This window comes from Leptopilina boulardi, unplaced genomic scaffold (genome assembly GCF_019393585.1).
Source record: "Leptopilina boulardi isolate dan_hultmark-lab unplaced genomic scaffold, ZJU_Lbou_2.1 LbouV2_384, whole genome shotgun sequence".
NCBI classification, from domain to species: Eukaryota; Metazoa; Arthropoda; class Insecta; order Hymenoptera; family Figitidae; genus Leptopilina; species Leptopilina boulardi.
The window spans coordinates 958,605-980,116 of NW_026137956.1; the positions used below are offsets into that span (position 1 = coordinate 958,605).

Genomic DNA, 21,512 nt, shown 5'->3' on the forward strand with positions numbered 1-21,512 from the left:
TTTTAATATAAATCTGTTTATATAAATGTTTGGTTATCAATTTGATAAACTGGTGGGTCCTATTAATATAACAAGATACGTTGTTATTGATCCAGCTATCTGCAAATAGACAGCAATTAATTAAATCTTGATTACACGTAATTTATGTATTAGTAATGCGTATATGTATATATATTAAAAATAAGGAATTACTGAAAGAAGCAGTTGAATGTCAACAACAAAGAATCCAAAGGCTGCTTTGAAATTGAATGAATAGTTGAGAAAATAGTGTCCAATTAATAATCTCTCCTAAAATTAAACAATATAAATGATTATTTATATAATTAAACAAAATGTGTATAATATTTAATATTATTAATATTAGTAAAGATAGAAATTGTTTTTTTTTTTTAAATACACATTTTATTTTTTAAAAATCACACGGAGAGAAATAGATGGTACGGGGTACTATCTAGATAATACCAGGTACTATATTTGATCTTACATATACGGACAGTAATCTAGATTATATCAGTTACTATCCAGATTGTACGGAGTAACATCTTGATTGTGCTGGGTAACATAACCATACTTTTTCTAACATCTTTGATAGTACCGAGTAGCATAATGATGGTACCGGATAACATCTACTTTTTACCATCTTAAGATCGTAAATTCTTACCATCTATTTCTCTCCGTGCATTAAAAATGAGCTTTCTCTAGTCAACGTCGGGCCTTAAAATACTGAAATAAATTAATTTTATACAGAAAATATATAAAAATTGTAAATAAAATTTTTTAAACGAAATTCAAAACGTAGATTTAAATTTTTATGAAAAATTATAATAGGTAAATTATAAAAATGACATTGGTGAGTTTTAGGTTATGTTTGTCATTTTTATTTCATTTCTATAATTTATTATAATTTTCCTTAAAAATTTAAATCTACGTTTTGAATTTTGTTTAAAAATTTTATTTACATTTTTTATATTTTTTCTATATAAAATTATTTTATTTCAGTATTTTAAATCTTAAGAGGCCCGACGTTGACGGGCGACAGTTAATTTTTAATGATTTTTAACAAATATAATGTAGATTTTTCAAAAAAAAAAAAAAAAAAATCAATTTCCATCTTTACTATTATTAATATTATTATTAGGTATTAATATTAATATTTTCAATTTATATAATTGATAATAATTTTTGTGACCCAATGATTCAATACATACATATTTTTAATTATTTATATAAATCTATTGTTAATTTAATTAATTAAAATTTTATTATTATAAATTATTTAATATTTAATTATTAATATTACTATAAAATAGTTATTAGAAATATACTTCTAAAAGTTAATTTTCAAAATTACCCAGATGGCACGTAAGCTTGCGGCAAGCTTGCCGTGCAATATTGCCAACCTTGAACGGCATACTTGCCGCAAGCTTACTGTAACCTTAAAATGTCCCACCCGGCCGAAAGCTTGCATGGTAAGCTTACCGAAAGATTGCAGTGTAAGGTTACTGTAAGATTGCACAATAAGATTATCGCAAGATTTCTCAGTAAGCTTGCACGGTAAGCTTGTAGCAATGTTGGTGCAAGGTTGCCAAATAATCTTGCTTTGAACCTAAAAAATTTTTTTTTTAAATATTTCGTTTAATTCCTATAATAAAATTTATATAATAAAATTATATAAATTAGATGAAATATTTTTAAAAAATTGTTTTTAGGTTCAAAGCAAGGTTATTTGGCAACCTTGCACCAACTTTGCTACAAGCTTACCGTGCAAGCTTACTGAGTAATCTTGCGATATTCTTATTGTGCAATCTTACAGTAACCTTACACTGCAATCTTTCGGTAAACTTACCATGCAAGCTTTCGGTCAGGTGGGACATTTGAAGTTAACAGTAAACTTGCAGCAAGTTTACCGTGCAAGGTTGGTAATATTACGCGGCAATCTTGTCGCAAGCTTTCTACAAGCTTATGTACTATCTGGGGAACTATTTATCAATTAAAATTAAAGTCCTTATAGTATAATATGAATTATGCTTATTGAATACTAGATAATAAAAGTTTTGCAAATCTGTCAATCGATTTTGTTTGACATTCACAGTGTTTTCGATTAGTTCATTCAGTTTAGTTGAATTTTTTTAGGAAACTTTTGAGAGTTGACTGTATTTCTAAAAAATCAAAAAATTGCATACTTCTTTAGTGCTTTGCTTATAGCTCCGAAAATATTTAGGTGAAAACATAATTGATGACATCTTGTTAGCCTGCAAACATTTTTGTTTTAATTATTAAAATATAAATTTTTTGTAAGCCACAAATTTTTCAACGTGAAAACTATAATTTTTCGAAGAATACTTATTTCTCTAATAAATTTAAATTTAATGAAATATCGATATTAAATTGATCTGTATCATATTTTTTTAAAGTCTTTCTAATAACATTCCTAATTTAATAAAAAGTAGATATTTGAATTTTTTTTGAAAATTACATTTTAAAACAATAAATTTTTTAAATATAATTTAATGTATAATAAATTTTGTAAGAAATTAAAAAAATTGTTTTTCTACTCACTTCTTTAGAAGTTATGTGACAAGTTATTGACAGAAATGACAATAAAATAATGAAATATATTACAAGACAAATTTCTCTCAAGTTCCAATAGATGGATGTCACAAGTGTTGTTGTAAAAAAGATATAAATTCTTGAAATTGTATTAAAAGATATTGAAAAAACCCACAAAAACAATTGTATTGAATACAAAGTATTTAAATCATTTACTGATGAAGATAATTGATTATGAAGTGACCATATATCATGCAAATTACTTGATTCATTTACATTGATTACATCAAGTCCTTTACTAGCAGATAATTCTGTTCAAAATTGAAATATATAAAATTAATTCACATAATAAACGTAACTATATATGTCGCGCATGTTTTATTCCATAAAAATCTTTAGTTAAAATTTTCATTTTAAAAAATTTTATTAGATATAATTATTTTATTTTTCAGATGAATTTTCACTTTCCGAATTTTTATTTAACATAATTTTTTGATACCAAATTTTTAATTGGAAGAATTTTTATTTTACATTATTTTCTCTTTTCTCAACTATTTAGTTAAAATAATTCTAATTGAACTGAATTTTAATTTAGCAGAATTCTCATTTAATAGATCTTTAAGTGCTTCGAATTTTTAAATATTAAAATTTCCAATTTAGCGAATCTTAATTTTTAAAAATTTTTATGTTTACGAATTGATATTTTTGATAGAATTCTTAAAATGGCTAATCTTTATTTGTCTGAAATTGCAAATGGCCGAATTGCTATGACCGATAGAAAAAAAAATTTTTTAATTTACCACTAACGATTTTCTAAAAGATTTCTGATTAGTCAGTTTTAAAAATCGCGCCGAAATCTTTTCTGTTGATTATTCAATAATTTACACTCTCGGACCAATGAAAATTGATCGTTTTAAGAACTTTATCAATTAACAATTCGTATAAATAAAAATTCGGACCAATTAAGATTCGGTGAATTAAAAATTTTTTTCATTTAAAAATTCGATTTAATGAGAATTTTGCTAAATTAAAATTCTATTAAATTTAAATTATTTTAAATAAAAAGTTAGGTAATAAGAAATTCTATGAAATAAAAATTAATTTAAAAAGAAATAATTTCAAATACTAATTCAAAAAAAAGAAAATTCGATGAAAAAAATAATTCTATTTTATACAATTCTTTAAAATAAAAATTCTAACTAATGATTTTTATGGGATAATCATGGACCCCAACTATATATTAGTCACAATTTTCAAAATATATTATAGTAATATTTTTTATTTTTAAATATAAGTGTTTATTGATTGTATATATTTGACGCGACCTGAAGAAAGGGACCTAAGAATTAAAAAATTATAGGTTATGTTTATGATAGTTTTAGCAGTTTAATTATGTAAAATCAAAATCAGTTTTTATTTTGAATTTAATAAAAATTTCAACATCAATTGTTTTTATTGAGATTTATATTCCCGTTTGTGTATCGAAACTATTATAAACATAACCTATAATTTTTTGGTTCTTATATGTAGGGTTGTAAAGTTTCATGAAATTTTCGTTGAATGAAAGTTTCAAAAAATGAAAATTTCAAAGTTTCAAAGAAAGAGGCGGGAATATATTTAAATTATATATAATAAATCCTTATTAATAATAATATTAATTAATTTAACGACTGGAAATAATAATGTTTTAAAACGGATTTTTTGGTCATATTTGATTTATTACTATATTAAAATTTTGTCTCCGTTTCGAACTGGAATCTGTTCATTTTCAAAGCTATAAACATTTCATACAAAATACGACATTAAATAATTTTTCAATCAAAACAATTTAAATATAATAAATATTTGTTTTAATTTTCGAGTGATTCGTTTTGATTTTCGTTTTGATTGAAAAATTATTTAATGTCGTATTTTGTATGAAATGTTTATAGCTTTGAAAATGAACAGATTCCAGTTCGAAACGGAGACAAAATTTTAATATAGTAATAAATCAAATATGACCAAAAAATCCGTTTTAAAACATTATTATTTCCAGTCGTTAAATTAATTAATATTATTATTAATAAGGATTTATTATATATAATTTAAATATTCCCGCCTCTTTCTTTGAAACTTTCATGAAACTTTCATTCAACGAAAATTTCATGAAACTTTACAAACCCTAGAGTTTAACTTCACATAAAAAGAAAAATGATTCTTACAAACCTTTTATTAAATATCCATTAAGATTTTGAAATCGTCTACAAATAACAATTACAATTAGCAAAAATTTGATAATACCAAATATCATAGAAAGATATAGTTGAACATAAACAAGAGCACCAGTTCCTTCAGAATTATCCAAAAAAAATGACAATGATCCCATAAGAAGAAAGAACATGACATTTACAATTGTCAAAATCCATGTTATTATTACAAGATTGTATTTTTTCTTTTTTTGAAATTTTATCATTTTCTCATAGTACCATGTATTATTTATGGAATTTTGCATTTTTCGATCCCAATAAATACAGAGAATAATATCAACACATATTGTTAAATTAAGCAGCAATAGTCTTATTATTGAAAGTGTTTTGAGCTTTAGATCAACATTATCATAATAATAAATTTTTGCACGATAAAAAAATACATAAAAATGATAAATTACAAATATCCCTGAACATATAACGCCAATATTCGATAGAGAAATTTTTTCATTCGATATTGTATAGGGTGACATTCCAAAAATTCGACAAACAAAAAATATTGGCTTTAATTCATGAATTGTTTTATCATCAAATGAGTGTTTAAAATTTGTTTTTGAATTTTTATTATTTATTTCATGAAATTGTGTCACAAAGATTTTTGTTACTTTTTCCTTATTCATTTTTTTTATGTATTTTATATAAATATATATATACAGTTTGAATAATGTCACTTTAAGTTTGAAAAATTTTTCAACTCTTATTAGAAATTTTCAAGTTCTTTTTTTTCATTCTGAAACAATTTAAAACACTTGAATAATTTAGTTTTGGTATTTTTATAAATCGTACGTGTTGAATAAAAATAGAGAAATGAAGAAATACACTCAGAGAAATGGTATATTTGTCTCCGAGCCTACTAACTCGTTTATTTGTTGCAAATATATTTTATTTCATTGAAATAAAAAATTTATTTGAGGCAAAGAAAAATTTATTTCTGACAAATAAAACTTTTATTTACGCCAAATAAATAAGTTAGTAGGCTCTGAGACAAATATACGTTTATTTAACTCAAATATATTTTATTTGGTTCAAATAAATCATTTCTCTACGTGATAAAATAAAAAAAAAATAATAATTTTGCATTTGTCATAGTGAAAGTGTTTTTAAATTTACACAATAATTTGATAACATATAGCGTCACTAATTATAATTAGTGAATTATTTTTAAGTAATATAATATTATGACAAAATTTCAATTTCTTACCTTCTTTCATTTTAAGAAGTAAAAGCAACCAACATATTTTACTATTTTGTCATTTAGAGGATATAAAACTTAATTTTCTGAATGCGGAAGTGTGACTATTAACAGATTATTGAAAGCGCCTAAATTTGGGGTTTAAGATTAATGGTTAAAAAAAAAAGTTAGTGAAAAATACGCATTAACTAAAAAGTAACACAAAGAGTATAATTATCGTATTTGAAAATTACTTATCATAAATTTCTAATTTTATGAAAAATAAAATATGTCCATTAATAATAATTCATTTTTTTTCCTACCCTTTTCATTTCCTGTAATTAAATGTTCATTTTTATAAGATATAGAAAACATTTAAAAAACCATGAATTATTAATTAGGATTAATAATTTAGAATCACTTAAGCCTCAGTTTTTATTTTCAATTTGCATATAAATATTTAAATATTAATATAAATAAATAAATAAATAAAAAATACTTTTTGAAAATATTATTGCTTATGTTAATTTTTAATTTTGCATAATGAAAAATTCGATGTCAGTTTTTCAAAATCAAATATGTTGAACGAATTTGTAAAAAATTTCCATAAATTTATTTGAAATTAATTACAACTAAATTTTTTGAAAATTCGTTGATGTCTTAAATTTCTCAAAATGTTTGATTGTCATATTGGATCTAAAATTTTGAATTTTAGAAATCGGACTTCAGATTCGTTATTAGCGACTCTAAAAACTCCTGAGTAACAAGTTTCAACTGAATTTGATGAATTTTACACGGAGAAACTTTAGTTTGTAAAATTTGACATTAGAATAATTATTTTTACAAAAAACCAATAGTAAGAGAGGATGAAGTGATAAAAATGACATTATTTTCTACTACTATAGTACAAAATAAATTTATCGGTATCATTTAAAAGTCCCGTGCAGAAATCGTGATGTGGGCCTTATGAGGTACTTACCAGTTTTCACGATCTCTAATAAGGGCCTTGTCGGGAAAACTGATCAGTGCCTCACAAGGGTGTAATGATTTTCCTCACCATGCCCTAGGTAATGAAAACTAGTGAGGGCCTTACCAGTTTTCCATACGCATACCCTATTTTTTTATATTATATAAACTCAAAAAAATTCATGGTAAATTTGACTATATTTAATTGATGCATTTAATTGATATTGACTACATATTTCTCCTAGTTCCAGGGGGCGCCTATAACAAACAATAGTTGAAACAACTATGTAAAAATTGTAAGATTAACTGTAAAATTTGGTAAGAAAAACTATTCAAAGTAGTAAATTTATTATTATAAGTATTAGTATTGAGATCCATGTTTTCATCCTCTCCCCTACTAGTTTCGTTTGTACATGCCTAAAATATTTAAATTTATATACCTATTAGAGAAAAATCCCGAAACGCTGGGGATTGAACGCACGACCCTAACATTCGCAAGCCGACAACTTAACCAACTAACCACGCACGCACGCTAGGATGGTTTGCATGATATTTGAGGACATTCTTGTCACTATCCAGTTAATTTTACTATCCAATGTAAATTAAAAAAATTATAAATTCTTATTTTATCCAATGTAATTTGCTACTTTTAATAGTTATTATCTTCTTTTAATTAATACTTCTCAAACTTTACATAAAATTTTTTTTTTTGCGCCATCGTTCTAAAAAATGTGTTAATACCGTGGTAACTATGGAGAGTTTCATACTTAGGGAATTTAACAGGAACCCATAAAAAAATTTAGTAATAAGAAATAAATTATTATTTAAAATCGAAATCATTTAACTAATTTACAATAACATTTTTGCGAAATGTTAACTTTAAATACTTAATTAGTTTGAATTTTTTTTAAACCAGGAAATCTGAAAAGGCCCTTGACAGGGCCATATATGGAATACCCTAGTTGGGATTTTGGTCGGGAATTCTAGTCAAAACACTAAAATAAAAAAATATCTAAAATTATTGTAAAACGATTTTATTTTATTGTTAATAACACTTTATGAAGGAAAAACTTTAAAAATTTAATTTGTTCACATTTTACTCAAACAGGGAAAACTGATAAGGCCCTTACCAATGCCTTACTTTAAATAGGGCAAAGTCAGGCAATTTCTGCATGGGGTATAGTATATTATTAATAATTACAATAAGGAGTTAGAATGATTAATAAAAGCTATATGAATTGTAAATTAGGAAAACGAGATATTCACAAAAATAATTTTGACTAGAATAATTATGAAAAGTAATAGTTGAAATTTCACATATTACACTCTGTTTTAAAAATATTACTATTTTTATTGAAAAGAAGCAGAGGTGCTAAAAATATTGCTCACCTTAAAATTGGTTATTGTAACATCTAAAATTGTTTTTTGAAAACATTCCCATTGAAAATAGGAATTTTATTTCTTAGTAGCATTCGATTGGTCGAACTTTACCGATGATGTACGAAAAATATCCGGTTATTGCCGAGTATAACCGATTGGGTTTCATCACGTAATACATAGTAATATTATCAATATGTATGTATTAAGTATAATAGTTTGCAAATATGAGAAAAGACTATTTTGAACATTTTATTCGATTTTATTCAATATTTAGATTTAACAAATTAGATTAATTTAAATAATAATTAAATCAAATGTATAATTTCATGTAAAAAAATTATTTTTAAATATGTGTTTATTATTATTTTGTGTTTTATTGAAAATAATTTATTTATTTTAAGTGTTTCATAAAAATTTCTGAAAATCAAATATTGAAAAATTTTAATAAAAAAACAAAAATTAGTTTCAAAAAAAGTATATATCAAGTAATCATTGTAAGAAAGTAATTCTTAGAATTTTTTTATTATATTCATTTAAAATAATAACTTTTTAAAAAATCTAAAATTTTTTTTAATTATTGTTAAAATTTTTAAGAAATTTTCCAAATTAATTAAAATTATTCAAAAAGTTAAACAGTGAAGGAAAAACAAAATCAAATTTACTGAATAATATTTAATTTTGAGAATTTAATTTAAATTTTACTTTATTTATATTAATAAATAATTTATATTTTAATTAATAAATTTAAAATATTAAATTAGATATATATTTGTAGAAATTCTCTCGCAAGCGGTAATACTTTTTGTTGTTTAGTATATAAAGAAGTTGCCTTTTTTCTCAAGCATATATTTGCGACGATTATGTGAATGTGTGTATTATTAGAATAAGTTCTTTATATTAGTATTGTATTAAAAGCGTGCGTTCCTCAAAAATATGTAATATGTTTACTGTGATATTTGAAGGTGCAACTTTGAACATTTAATATCGACTATGGTAAAATTTAGTATATGTAGTAGTAATTTTTTTCTATTATTGTGGAGGGCTTTTTAACTTTTATATCAATATTCCTAAAACACTATAGTAATTTTATTTTCACACGAGATGGATATTTACCATATTTTTTGTTAATTTCATAATTCTTTTTCAGTTATTAATATATTTATAAAGCTCGTTTTCAACGATTCAGCAACTTCAGTTTCGTATTTTTTTTTTTATTAAAATTTCCTAAAGTTTAGAAATATAAATCCATAATTATTATATTACTCTTTCCAAATTAAGAATACTCACTCACAGTATAATATTTAAATAGTAATTTTCACAAAGGTAAAGCTATATCCTCGTTTACTATTGGCCTTTTGTAAAATTTAGTCTCATAATATCAAATTTTATAAACTAAAGTTTCTCCGTTCAAGAATTTTCGTTCGCCATATTGGATGCGCCATTTTGAATTTTTGAAATTTATTGCTTTCGTTTATGGTGTATAAAATATTTTTTTTCTTGTTGGCGCAAAACGTCCCATATATATATTTATATAAAATTATCTTTAAAATCAAAAAGCTTTTAAATTAGAAGCTAAGAAAACATTTGTAGAGTGGACTATATATATACACGATATTCATCAATCCGAAATATGCTTGTTCATCACGAATTCGATAACTTTGTAGGTCCTATTAGGATTACATAATACGTCGTGACTGCCCCAGCTATCTGCGAGCAAATAATTTTTTTTTTTACATTATTTTTATAGACATCATACAATTTGTAAATTTTGAAATTAATGACTTACAGAAAGAAGTAATTGATTATCGATAGGAAAAAGTCCAAAAGCTGCTGTAAAATTGAATGAATGGTTGAGAAAGTAGTATCCCATAATTAATTTCTCCTAAAAATAAAGATGAAGCAAATTAAATATTTATTACTTTTATGAATAAATAAATCTTTAAAAAAAATTAAATTTTATTATTGTTGTTTAAATTTAATAAAAATAATAAAATAAAAAAATTAAATAATAAAAGTTTCAAATTAAAAAAGTAATCACAATAAAAGCATTCAATTAGACATAATCATTATTTATACAGAATGTTCAAAAAGTATGGAAACTTACAAATATCTCGAAAAGTACGTATTTTCGTAAAAAATGTTCAACACAAAAGTTTTTCTCAACAAAAAGATCCACATTTTTGAATCCAAAAACATTGGGCCTGTGACCCAACAGTGAAAAAAGAAGTATCACGAAAATACATACTTTTTGAGATATTTGAAAGTTTTCATAATTTTTGAACACCCTGTATAATAATAAAATATTAATTTTTTTGTATTATAACATTTTGTGATATTCAATTTTATTTTTATTTACGACTAATAAGCATTGTATTTGCATAGCTCCCTTCTATTTTAGTATGGAACTGTAAAAATACAGTGCAGTGTTTTGTAGTACCAAAAACTGACAACAGAGTGCGTGCAAAGTAGTGTTCTGCTAAGAAAAGCTTGATGGGGGAAAAAATTATTAAAGGAACTTGTTTAATATTTTAATTATTTCCCGTGTGGAAAATTGGCAATGGCCCCGTGAGGGGCACTCGTGGATTGCCCTCGTGCCGCATGGAAACCATAGGGGCAATCCACGTGGAGCCCTCAAAGGCGTGACATGCTTTCCCTCATGGGTACTCTCATGGAAAATCCTCGTGGATTCCATTATATTTTATTTATAAATTTTATAAATTTATATTATAAAAGTTAATTAATAATAAATAAGCTTAAGTTATGAATAAATAACATATTTATTTAATAATTATTCAATTTTAAATTAAATTCTTACTCAAATTGAATTTATTAATTAACGTTCTAATTAATTAACTGTCGGATATAATTAAAAGTAATAATAAATTAATTAATTAAAAAATTAAAAAATATGTAATTTATGCATACTATTGACGGATATTTTCATTTTTCAATTAATTCATACATAGAATTAATGATTAAACGCAAACCTGAGAAATAAATAAATCTAACGCATGGGGGGAATCGAACCTACGACCTACGGACTATGAGTCTAACGCTTTACCAACTACGCTACGCACGCTACTTCAAAACGAATGCTAACTTCTTGATGCTATTTAAACTTAAAAAGTACCTAACAAAGAAAAGTGCTTAACATCATTTAGTTCAAGTTAAGATATTAAATTATATTTTCCAATCAAATGCAATTTATAAAATATAATTAATTATATGCTTTATGATTATTATCATGAATCATCTCATGTCAGGTGAATTTTCAAAAAAGTGTAAATATATTTTTATTAAAAACGCGTTTTTCGTTGTTTTGAATCATTGGAAACATTCATTTTTTGTTGACGAAAAAATATTTGAATTTTGGACTTAGAAAATTTTGCTAATCGATCATGAGGGCGATCCATGCGGGCCCCTACGATGGCCCTCATCTATTTTGCCATAAGTGTGAGTGTTATTTTCAAAAAAGTGTAAATATATTTTTATTGAAAACGCGTTTTTCGTTGTTCTGAATCATTGGAAACATTCATTTTGTGTTGATGAAAAAATATTTGAATTTTGAACTTAGAAAAATTTTTGAGCAGGGCACCGTGAGGGCAAATAGCGGGGGCCCTGCTGGTGCCCGCATGGATTTGCCCTCATGGATTTTCCACTTGGGACCCTGCCGGGGGCCCCTATCACGCATGGGACGAACGGGGCGTTTTCCACACGGGTTATGCAAATAATTTAAAATATAAATAATTACATTTTTACAGTATTGCGGATGTTTCAAAAAATATCCAGGTGAAAATATAATTGATGACATCTTATTGGCCTGAAAAAAAATTATATATGGGTGATTCTCCACGAGTCTATAGTCACTTTAATTTATAAAATTAAATATTATTTTTAAAATGCAAATTAAAGAGCCAAATCGTCACGGGGAAGCCTGAAATTTACGAAATAAAAATAAATATTTTTACCTAGTGTCAGTTGAGGTAAATGGAGACAAAATCCCTATTTTTCAAAAATTACGTAAGTTTCTTGCTTGAAAAGTTAATATCTGCGGGTTTTGTTTTTTTTAAGTTGTTATTTACATTCCTAGGATTATTTTATGCAGCAGAAAAAAAAATTTAGATCAGCTTTAAACGCATGAAACTAACAGTCCCCATTTACCCCAAGATTTAGAAAATTTCATAAAATTTGGGGTAAATGGGCACAGCAAAGGTTCTAAGAAAGGTTTAAGAAAAAAAGTTTTCTTAAGTATATTACTGTATTAAGGGATGCAAAACTTTGAAAAAAAAAACTTGCAGTAGATGTATAATAGTCTCATAAAATGACTTTAAAATTAATTTAAAAAAATGTGATAACGCTCAAAATTCTCCGTCCGTGTATAATAAATATACAAACTCCATTATTTTTTAGGTTATATTTAAGAATTGCGTGTTGTAATTTTTTGTTCTTTTTTTACTCACTTCCTTGGCAGTCAGTTGGCAGACTATTGACACTGATGTCAATATTGTAATGTAATAAAACAAGAAAAGACTTTCTCGCAAGTCATTAAAGAAATATCTGAATGTTTTTATTATAAACAATTGATAGGTTCTTGACATTATATTAAAAGTCACCATTAATATCCATAGAAACAATTGAATTGAATATAGTGAATTCAAATCTTTAATTGCTGTGTTTAATTGATCGTGTAGTGTCCATAAATCTTGAAAAGCACCTGTTTTGCTTACATAAAATTCATCACTAGAAGAAAACTCTGTTTAAAAAATAAATTAGTTTTATTAATTTTTTTAAGGTATTTTAAATCGTATACTGCCGTGCGAAATAAAAACTTAGTTAAGTCATATTTTGTTCGAACGGAGAAAATGACGAAAAACTGTTTGTATTTAAAAACCTAATGTAATATAAACAATTCTTTAATCTAACTTCACTTCCTAGGTAATTTGATAGAGTTCTTTTTAATTCTGAAGTCAAAAGTTAATTATTTAAACAAATTATATTAAATAATTGACTTACGTTTTATTTCTTAAAAGCAAAACTTGGTTAACTCAAGTTACGTAGTGCTTTTCGAAAAGGTAGGCGAGCGCGAGTTTTCGTTCAGAAGTAAGAACTTAGTTAACTCAAGCTAAATGCATGGGACTCCGAATTCACCCGACGAAAATCCGAACTTTAACGAAGTTGACTTACGCTTGCTCCCATCGAAATGCAGTGTCCGGCTCATGCCACTTTTCGAAAGAGAAAACACTCAAGTCGAGTTAACTAAGTTTTTATTTCGTATCTTATGCTCGATCTCAACGCTTCCTACGATTTTAGGACTACTCAACTCGAGTTAACTGAGTTTTTATCAAGTATTCTTTCATTTTCTAAGTTTTTGTAGATTTTTAATAACTATTTTTTGCAATAAATAATTAAAATAAAAATTTTTTAATAACGTAATCAGACGCAGTTTTTTCTTACGAATCCATTGATATCAAAAACTCATTTTTGTCAAAAATATGACTTAACTAAGTTTTTACATCGTACGGCAGTATAGATGAAAATATAATTGTACTTAACCTTTTGTTAAATAAAAATTAAGATCTTGAAACATTTTACGAATAACAATCACAATTAGTATAAATTTTAAAATAATAAATGTTATAGCTGGAAAAATTGTAATGTCTATAAGTGCAACTAGTCCTTTATCATTGTCATAAAAATATGACATTATTGCCATAAAAAGATAAAAAATCATTGTAACAATAATTAAAGACCAACTTATTATTATGAAACGATTTTTTTTCTTTTGTTGAAAATTTAATATTTTTGCATAATAACAAATGCTATTTAAACAATTCTGTAATTTTCGATCCCAATAAATGGAAAGAATAGTGTCAGAAATTGTAATAAAAATCAAAAGTATTATTCTTGTAAATGTCATTATTTTTAATTTCACATCAATATTCTGATTGTAAACCACTTTTAAACGCACACCAATAATATAGATATAATAAATTAGAAGTATTCCTGAATATATAACTCCAGCATTTGATATAGAAATTTTTGTACTTGTTATTGTGTAGGGTGACACTCCGAAAAATCGAGAAATAAAAAAAATTGGCTTTAAATTTCGAATTAAATTCTTTTCAATTGACTGACTATTATTTATATTTTTACTTTTATTTATACAAGAAGATTGTGTCGATATTTTTTTTGAATTTTTTTGATTCATTTTTTTTTTTAATTTATAGTTTGTAAACATCACCTTATAAGGTGTGGAAAATATATTTAGTTTTTTCACGTTAAAAAGTAGTCGAAAAAAATTATTATCTCATTAGTGTAACCCTAAACATGATTTATGACTGCTGAATAATAAATACCCCTAAGATAATTTTGCTACACTTTTTTTTTTTAATAATCTTTCTCTATCAAGTATAATTATTTATGAGACGCAATGATTATGTTCTAAAAATCATTAGTTAGAATTTTCATTTTATGGAATTTCATTTGTCATAATATTATATTTGAGCCGAATTTTTATTTTTTCGAATTTGTATTTTGCAAAATTTTCATCAAACGGATTTTCTATATTACAGAATTTTTCTACAACCGAAAATTTACTTCACAGAATTTTTATTTCTTTGCATTTTCATTTAACATAATAGGCATTTGAAAGAAATTTTATTGGGTAGAATTTTATTGCATAGAATTTTCATTTGTTCGAATTATTATTTGATATAATTTCCATATAACCGTTTTTTTACACTACAGAATTTTTACTTAACCGAAAAATCATTTAACAGAATTTTCATTCGTCCGAAATTGCAAATGGCTGAACAAACAATCGATTTTGGCGCGATTTTTGAAATCAACCAATCACAATAATTTTATGTATAATTTTTGATTGGTTGATTTTAAAAATCGTGCCAAAATCGATTGTTTGTTCAGTCATTTGTAATTTCGGACGAATGAAAATTCTGTCAATTAGAAATTCTGTTGAATGATTTTTCGGTTAAGTAAATATTCTGTAGTGTAAAAAATCGGTTAAATGGAAATTATATCAAATAATAATTCGAACAAATGAAAATTCATCTAAAAGAATAAAATAAAAATTCTATGCAATGAAACTCTACCCAATAAAATTTCTTTCAAATGCCTATTATGTTAAATGAAAATGCGAAGAAATAAAAATTTTGTGAAGTGAATTTTCGGTTATATAAAAATTCTGTAATATAGAAAATCCGTTTGATGAAAATTCTGCAAAATACAAATTCGAAAAAATAAAAATTCAGCTCAAAAATAATATTATGACAAATAAAATTCCATAAAATGAAAATTCTAACTAATGATTTTTAGAATATAATCATGCGTTCCTTATTTATATGCATTAAAATCGTTTTCTCTGGAAAAAATCTTTATTACTATATTTGTTTTTCGTGTTTAGCATTTTCCGAGTTTTCTCGAAATACTTTTTGAAGATGATCAAATTTCTTCTTTAAAAATCAAAATTTAAAAAAAAAATTGTATATGAATAGTGATTAATGTATTTTTTATCTTCATGTGTAATGACGCATTGCATTGATATATTGTCGGACCAAAATCGTCTCGTTCCCCTTGTTGCCGAGGCACACAATATAAATGATGAGAAATCAGACGAAAATTGACTTACACTACTTGCGCGATGGCTCTAGACTTTTAAGTCGCGACGCTACGAAAAAAGTAGTCAAAATAATATTCATATTAATATAATGTGTAACATTGAAAATACGCAGGTATAATTTTTTAAAATCAACAAACAAAATCAATAAATATTCTAACAATAAGTAATTAAAATTTTTTTTAAGTAAATCTACTATTAAAATTACGAAGACAAATTAGGTTGAAATTATAAAGTTTTAAGTAGCTATTATGTAATAAAAAAAAGGTGATAACTTTTTATTGAAAAAAAAAAAAATTTCTAAAACTTTTCGAAATAAAAAAAAAAGAAACAATAGAACCGCTGATAATTTAATTGAAAAGAGTGAAATTGATTCTTTTTTAATGGAGAGCAAAAAAAGATTAGTATCGAACCTCACCCAAAGTTCAGTAATAGTATTAATTTTCCCAATTGCCCATATTCACGAAAAGATCATAAATTTTGGTTATTAAACTGGGTATAAGAACTCTGAAATTATTATACATTGTATAACGTAAATTTTTTTATTAATTTTACAATTTAAACATTTTTTATTAAATAAGTTTAAAATAATTGATATTTTATTCGGTTTATCTAAAATTTTATTACATCTTGAAAGTTGCAGCCATATTTCAAAATTAATCGAATTAATGCTAATTTTAAATTATAATTATTTATTCTTATTTTATTTATGTAAATTTCTGATTCCTGAGTCATCGTGAGATGTTATTTTCTATTTCTAAAAGTGATATCTAATAATTGTAGGATAATAAAGTTTTAGAAGATTTAAAATTAATTTTAATTTTACCGCCCTTTATGGAATTTTATTTAATTTTTTTCGTCCGTTAAATGGATATTCGAAATAGTCAATATCTTATTGTAGATTAAATTAAAAGCTTATTTTTCAAAACTTCTTATTATTTACAATTTATTTTAAAAGTTCCCGCGCGATATAATTTTAACTAATCGATATTATATTGCTTATGCGCAGAATCGAAACGTTTGATTTGTTAATGTCGATATATCGGTTCCCTCGTCATAGAAATGGCGTCGATGTGTGATAACAGAGGTTACGGGATAGCAATTATTATATTTCGTGAATTTATCTTGTATACAAATTATTAATAATTAAAGTCTGCGATGTAAATAGTATAATATGCACCAAGGGTGTGAACACCGAGTTTCCCGAGTAGAAATTTGTAATGGCGCTAGGATGGAAGCGCTAGATGCCATGTTATCGCTTATGGAGTCTCGCGCCGCGAGCTAGCGCCATTACAAATTTCTACTCGGGTTATTGACGAGCACAATATTTTCGAATAAGACGAAGCACGAGTTTTTTTTTCCTCTGGCGACAGCTAACCTAAAAACTTCGAGTTACAATCCGCTTCGCAGGCATAAAAACACGACTCACTAATTGCTAATTTTTTTATCATCGTATTATTTGGTAAATTGTTCTTTATTTATTTTTATTATTTTCGTATATTTTATTTTTATTCCTTTTGTATATTAATTTATTTTATTATTTTTGTATACTCAGTCCTTTGAATACTCTTTGATGCTTATTTTATTTATTTTGCTAATTTCCTTTTATATTTTTGTTTTCAAATTTTGTTTGTAACATGTTCAGTGACCGACACCCTGACAGTGAACGACACTTGGTATTGAAAACGATAAAAAACTATAGAAATAATAATATTGAATTAAATTTTCAGATAAATTAATTAATAATAAATAAATTAATATACAAAATTCAGAAACTGATAAAGTTGACATAAAATTTTATTTTTTTATTTTTTCCTTAATATTTTATTTTTTAGAAAACTTAACCTCAAAAATTTTGGTTTGTGGTTAAAAATTTTATAAATATTTATTTAATGAAATCAAGCTCCTAGGGCTGTAAGCCCACTAAGGAACTAAGTACATATAATAATTATAAAAACTTTCCAAACAAGATGTAAATTCAGATGTTCATTACATGAAGTTCATGTAATGAACATCTGAATTTACATCTGCACAATGTTCATGTCATGAACATTGTGATTCCTCTTTACGATCAGGAAAAAAAATTTGCTTCCTCGTAAAGAAAGCATTAACATTAAAATAAACATACATTAATAATATAATAATATAAACATTTGAGTATACATTTAGGTTAAATTAAAAAAATTAATGGAAGTTAAAAAATCAAAAATTCATATTCTAGCTGAAATTTCTAAAAATTAATGAAAAATAATATATAATTTATAATTATTTACAATTATATCGGATTGTTTCAATTCAAGAAACATAATTATTTCATATTTAAACTTGAATTTAAATAAATACAAAATTTTTCAGCTAAACTGGGAATTTTTTTTTTTAACTTTCATTAATTTATTAAATTTACCTCAAATGTATACTTCATATATATACTAATCGATTCGTTTTCATTAATTCATTAATTCTTTAAATTTAAATTTAAAAAAACTATACTTTATATATACCAATCGAAAGCATTTTTCATCAAAAAAACTTTCCAAAAAAATTTAATTCTTCTTAGGCAGACTTTTTTAATGCAATTTCTGGTACAAAATACACGTAAAAGTGTAGAAAAAAATTGAGCGCCCGATCCGAGTAGAGGAAGACCCCAATTACCACCTTTAAAGCACTTTTGGTCATAAAAAACTTTCCAAAAAAATTTAATTTTTCTTAGGCAGACTATTTTATTGCAAATTCGGGCACAAAATACACCTAAAAGTGAAGAAAAAAATTGAGCGCTCGATCGGAGTAGAGGAAGACCCCAATTACCACCTTTAAAGCACTTTTCGTCATAAAAAATATCCAAAAAAATTGAGAAACACTGAGAAAAATGTTTAGTCAGAGCAACCAAAATTTGGTTGGGCCAACAACAAAATTTTGTTGGTATTTAAGCAACCAAACTATTTGTTTGAGTCAACCAAAAAATTTGGTTGAGTGTTTTTTGTTGGCATAACAAAAATGTTTGGTTAGCTCAACCAATTTTTTTGTTAGGTCTTCAAAAATGTTTGGTTGATCAAACAAACAGTTTTTTTGTAAATTTAAAAATTTTATTCTACCTTATTTTTTTTCATTTTATCTTTTTTGTTTATTTTATTATTTATTTATTATTAATTTAACATTGAATTTATATTTATCCAATTGAAATATTTGTGGACTTTGAAAAATCTCATCTCCGCCTGGGATCGAACCTCTGTTTTAAAGCTGAAGATCGGGAGCTCTGACCACAGGACTACCCATCCTTGTGAGAGATTTAAACTAACTGTTCTCTTAAGCTATGAGCTGAGAGCGAATCAAATTATTTGGTTGTCGCAACCAAATTTTGGTTAGGACAACAAACGATAATTTGGTTTTTTAGACCAAACTATTTTCTTGTGTCAACCAAATTATTTTGTTGTCGTAACCAAATTTTGGTTGGAATTTAAAAATTATCAACCAAATAATTTTGTTGGCCTAACCAAATGTTTGGTTGAGATAACTCTACGACTTTGTTTCTGCCAACCAAAATTTGGTTACAAGAACCAAAATTGCCTAATCAAACAATTTTGTTGCAAACACTAAATTTTTTTTCTCAGTGTATATTGTTCTAATTTGTATTTTTGTTATATTCTTTGTCTTTATTTTAATTTATTTATATTGTTTTATTGAAAATGAAATCAGTGTGATTTCGAAACGTTGGAGGAAATATTAAAATTCATTTCTCCGAATGTTATTGTTTTTCTAAAATATATTTAAAGCAATATGTAAATGTTAAAATTCGTTTTCAGTTCTAGTTCGTCCATGCTGGTATACACGTCTAACATTTTGTAAGTAGAAGATTTTTATTAATTTCTTAAAATTAATAACACTGCCGCATGTTTCACTAACTACATAATATAATAAAAAAGCCATAAATTATATTTCTCATCTACTATTATTTTTTGCTTAAAAAATTATTTTTAAATATTTAAATTATTTTTTTCTTTTTTACCGTAAAATGAGGTAAAGTCGGCGAATTTTTTGAAGTTTTTCTTTAAAAAAATTATGATAAAAACATAAAATAAAACTTTAATACTTCTAATATATAAAATTTCACTTCTCTTGTTTAATAAATATTACATCAAAATATTTATTTATTTTTCAGAAAAAAAATTTATACGCCCTTTTATTGTCGTCAACTTTTCCCTGAAATGCGGGGTAAAGTCGGCGATCATTTAAAAAATAGTCATTGACAAATCAAGAATGTTAGTTTAATTAAGTAAAGTCAATTTTTGGAAGTAGTGGATGTGAAAAAGTCAAAATGAACATCTAATAAAATAAATATTTCATAGCACTTTGCATTATATGAATATCTAACCTCCAGTACATTGAGGTTAAAATTCATTTTTCATATTTTTTGGCAAAATTTAAACAAATAATACATTTTTTGTTCTAATTTGGAAGGAACATTTCTTTTTTCACATTTTTTAGATTAGAAATAAGTAGAAAAGGAAAGTAATGTAATTTTGTTTAGTTTTTTACTGTGTCCGACTTTTCCTCCGAATTCAATAATATTTTTAAATGAATGTTTTTTTAAAATTCTTGTTTATTTTATGACAATCTATGTTTTTGGTAAAACATGCCAGGGATGTTTGAAATACGTTGTTTAATCGGATTTGTCATAAAAAAATTTAAATAATGCTCTAGAATCATGTTTTCAAAACTATTTATTGAAAATGTAAAATGAACATTTTTATAAAAACACATATTTCACTAAAATTATCCACTAAATATGAATGAACCAAATGTCAAAATAATTGTTTGACGTCCTTACAAACCAAATTAATCATAATTATAGGATTTTTTTTTCTTAAAAAAGATAAAAAGAAATTTTTAAAATTAATTTGTAATAATTGCCGCCTTTTACCCTAACGCCAACTTTACCCAATTTTACATTGATGCATCTTGCAATTACAAAAATTACAATCCTTTTGAGGAGTAATTTGACTTCCTTTCTTAAATGTAAACTTTCTTAAGTTGATTATATCTTTGGATTGCATAATAAAATAGTATCCGGCTTAAAGTTCTAAAGTTTCTAATTTAATAATTATAAATGACTAGCGATGTATTCCTCGCTCGGTTATAGTTGTACTTATTGTTGTTTACTTATTTTAGTTTATGTATATTATATATATGTGCCATTCCAGGAGTTTTTTAGCACTTTTCGGAGTAACCTTTCCAAATTAAATGAAACATTTTTTTAATAATATTTATTAATATAAAGGTCCAAAAAAATCACTTTTTAAGTAAAAACAATTGTTTATTTACAAAATACAACAATAAATAATGCAAAAAATTCACTTTTTTCCTGCAACTCCAAATAAATTGGTTTAAAGATCAAAATTTTCCTTATTTTTCAAGCTTTAATACCGCACAAGAAACATAGAGTCCGAGAAAATATTCAACTAACAATTTTTTAAACAATGTTTGTTTACTTTTTTGTATTTTATTTACTGTGAAACGTCTGCTAAAGCTGCGCGTGACGTTTGGAAGTTGTCGCTTCTTCTCAATAAGG

General features: G+C 25.0%; 2 protein-coding genes across 3 annotated transcripts in view; one reads left to right on the forward strand and one right to left on the reverse strand.

Moving 5' to 3' along the window:
- Nucleotides 1-21,512, forward strand: part of LOC127288326 (uncharacterized) — a 278,443-nt gene that overhangs the window by 51,951 nt on the left and 204,980 nt on the right. The window lies entirely within an intron of this gene.
- On the reverse strand, nucleotides 37-14,413 carry LOC127288342 (uncharacterized; the record flags this gene model as incomplete). The annotated part of the gene is made up of 4 exons (XM_051315735.1): nucleotides 37-99; nucleotides 193-288; nucleotides 2,623-2,861; nucleotides 14,284-14,413. Coding segments are annotated over 4 exons (528 nt in total), but the record flags the coding sequence as incomplete, so codon positions are not given.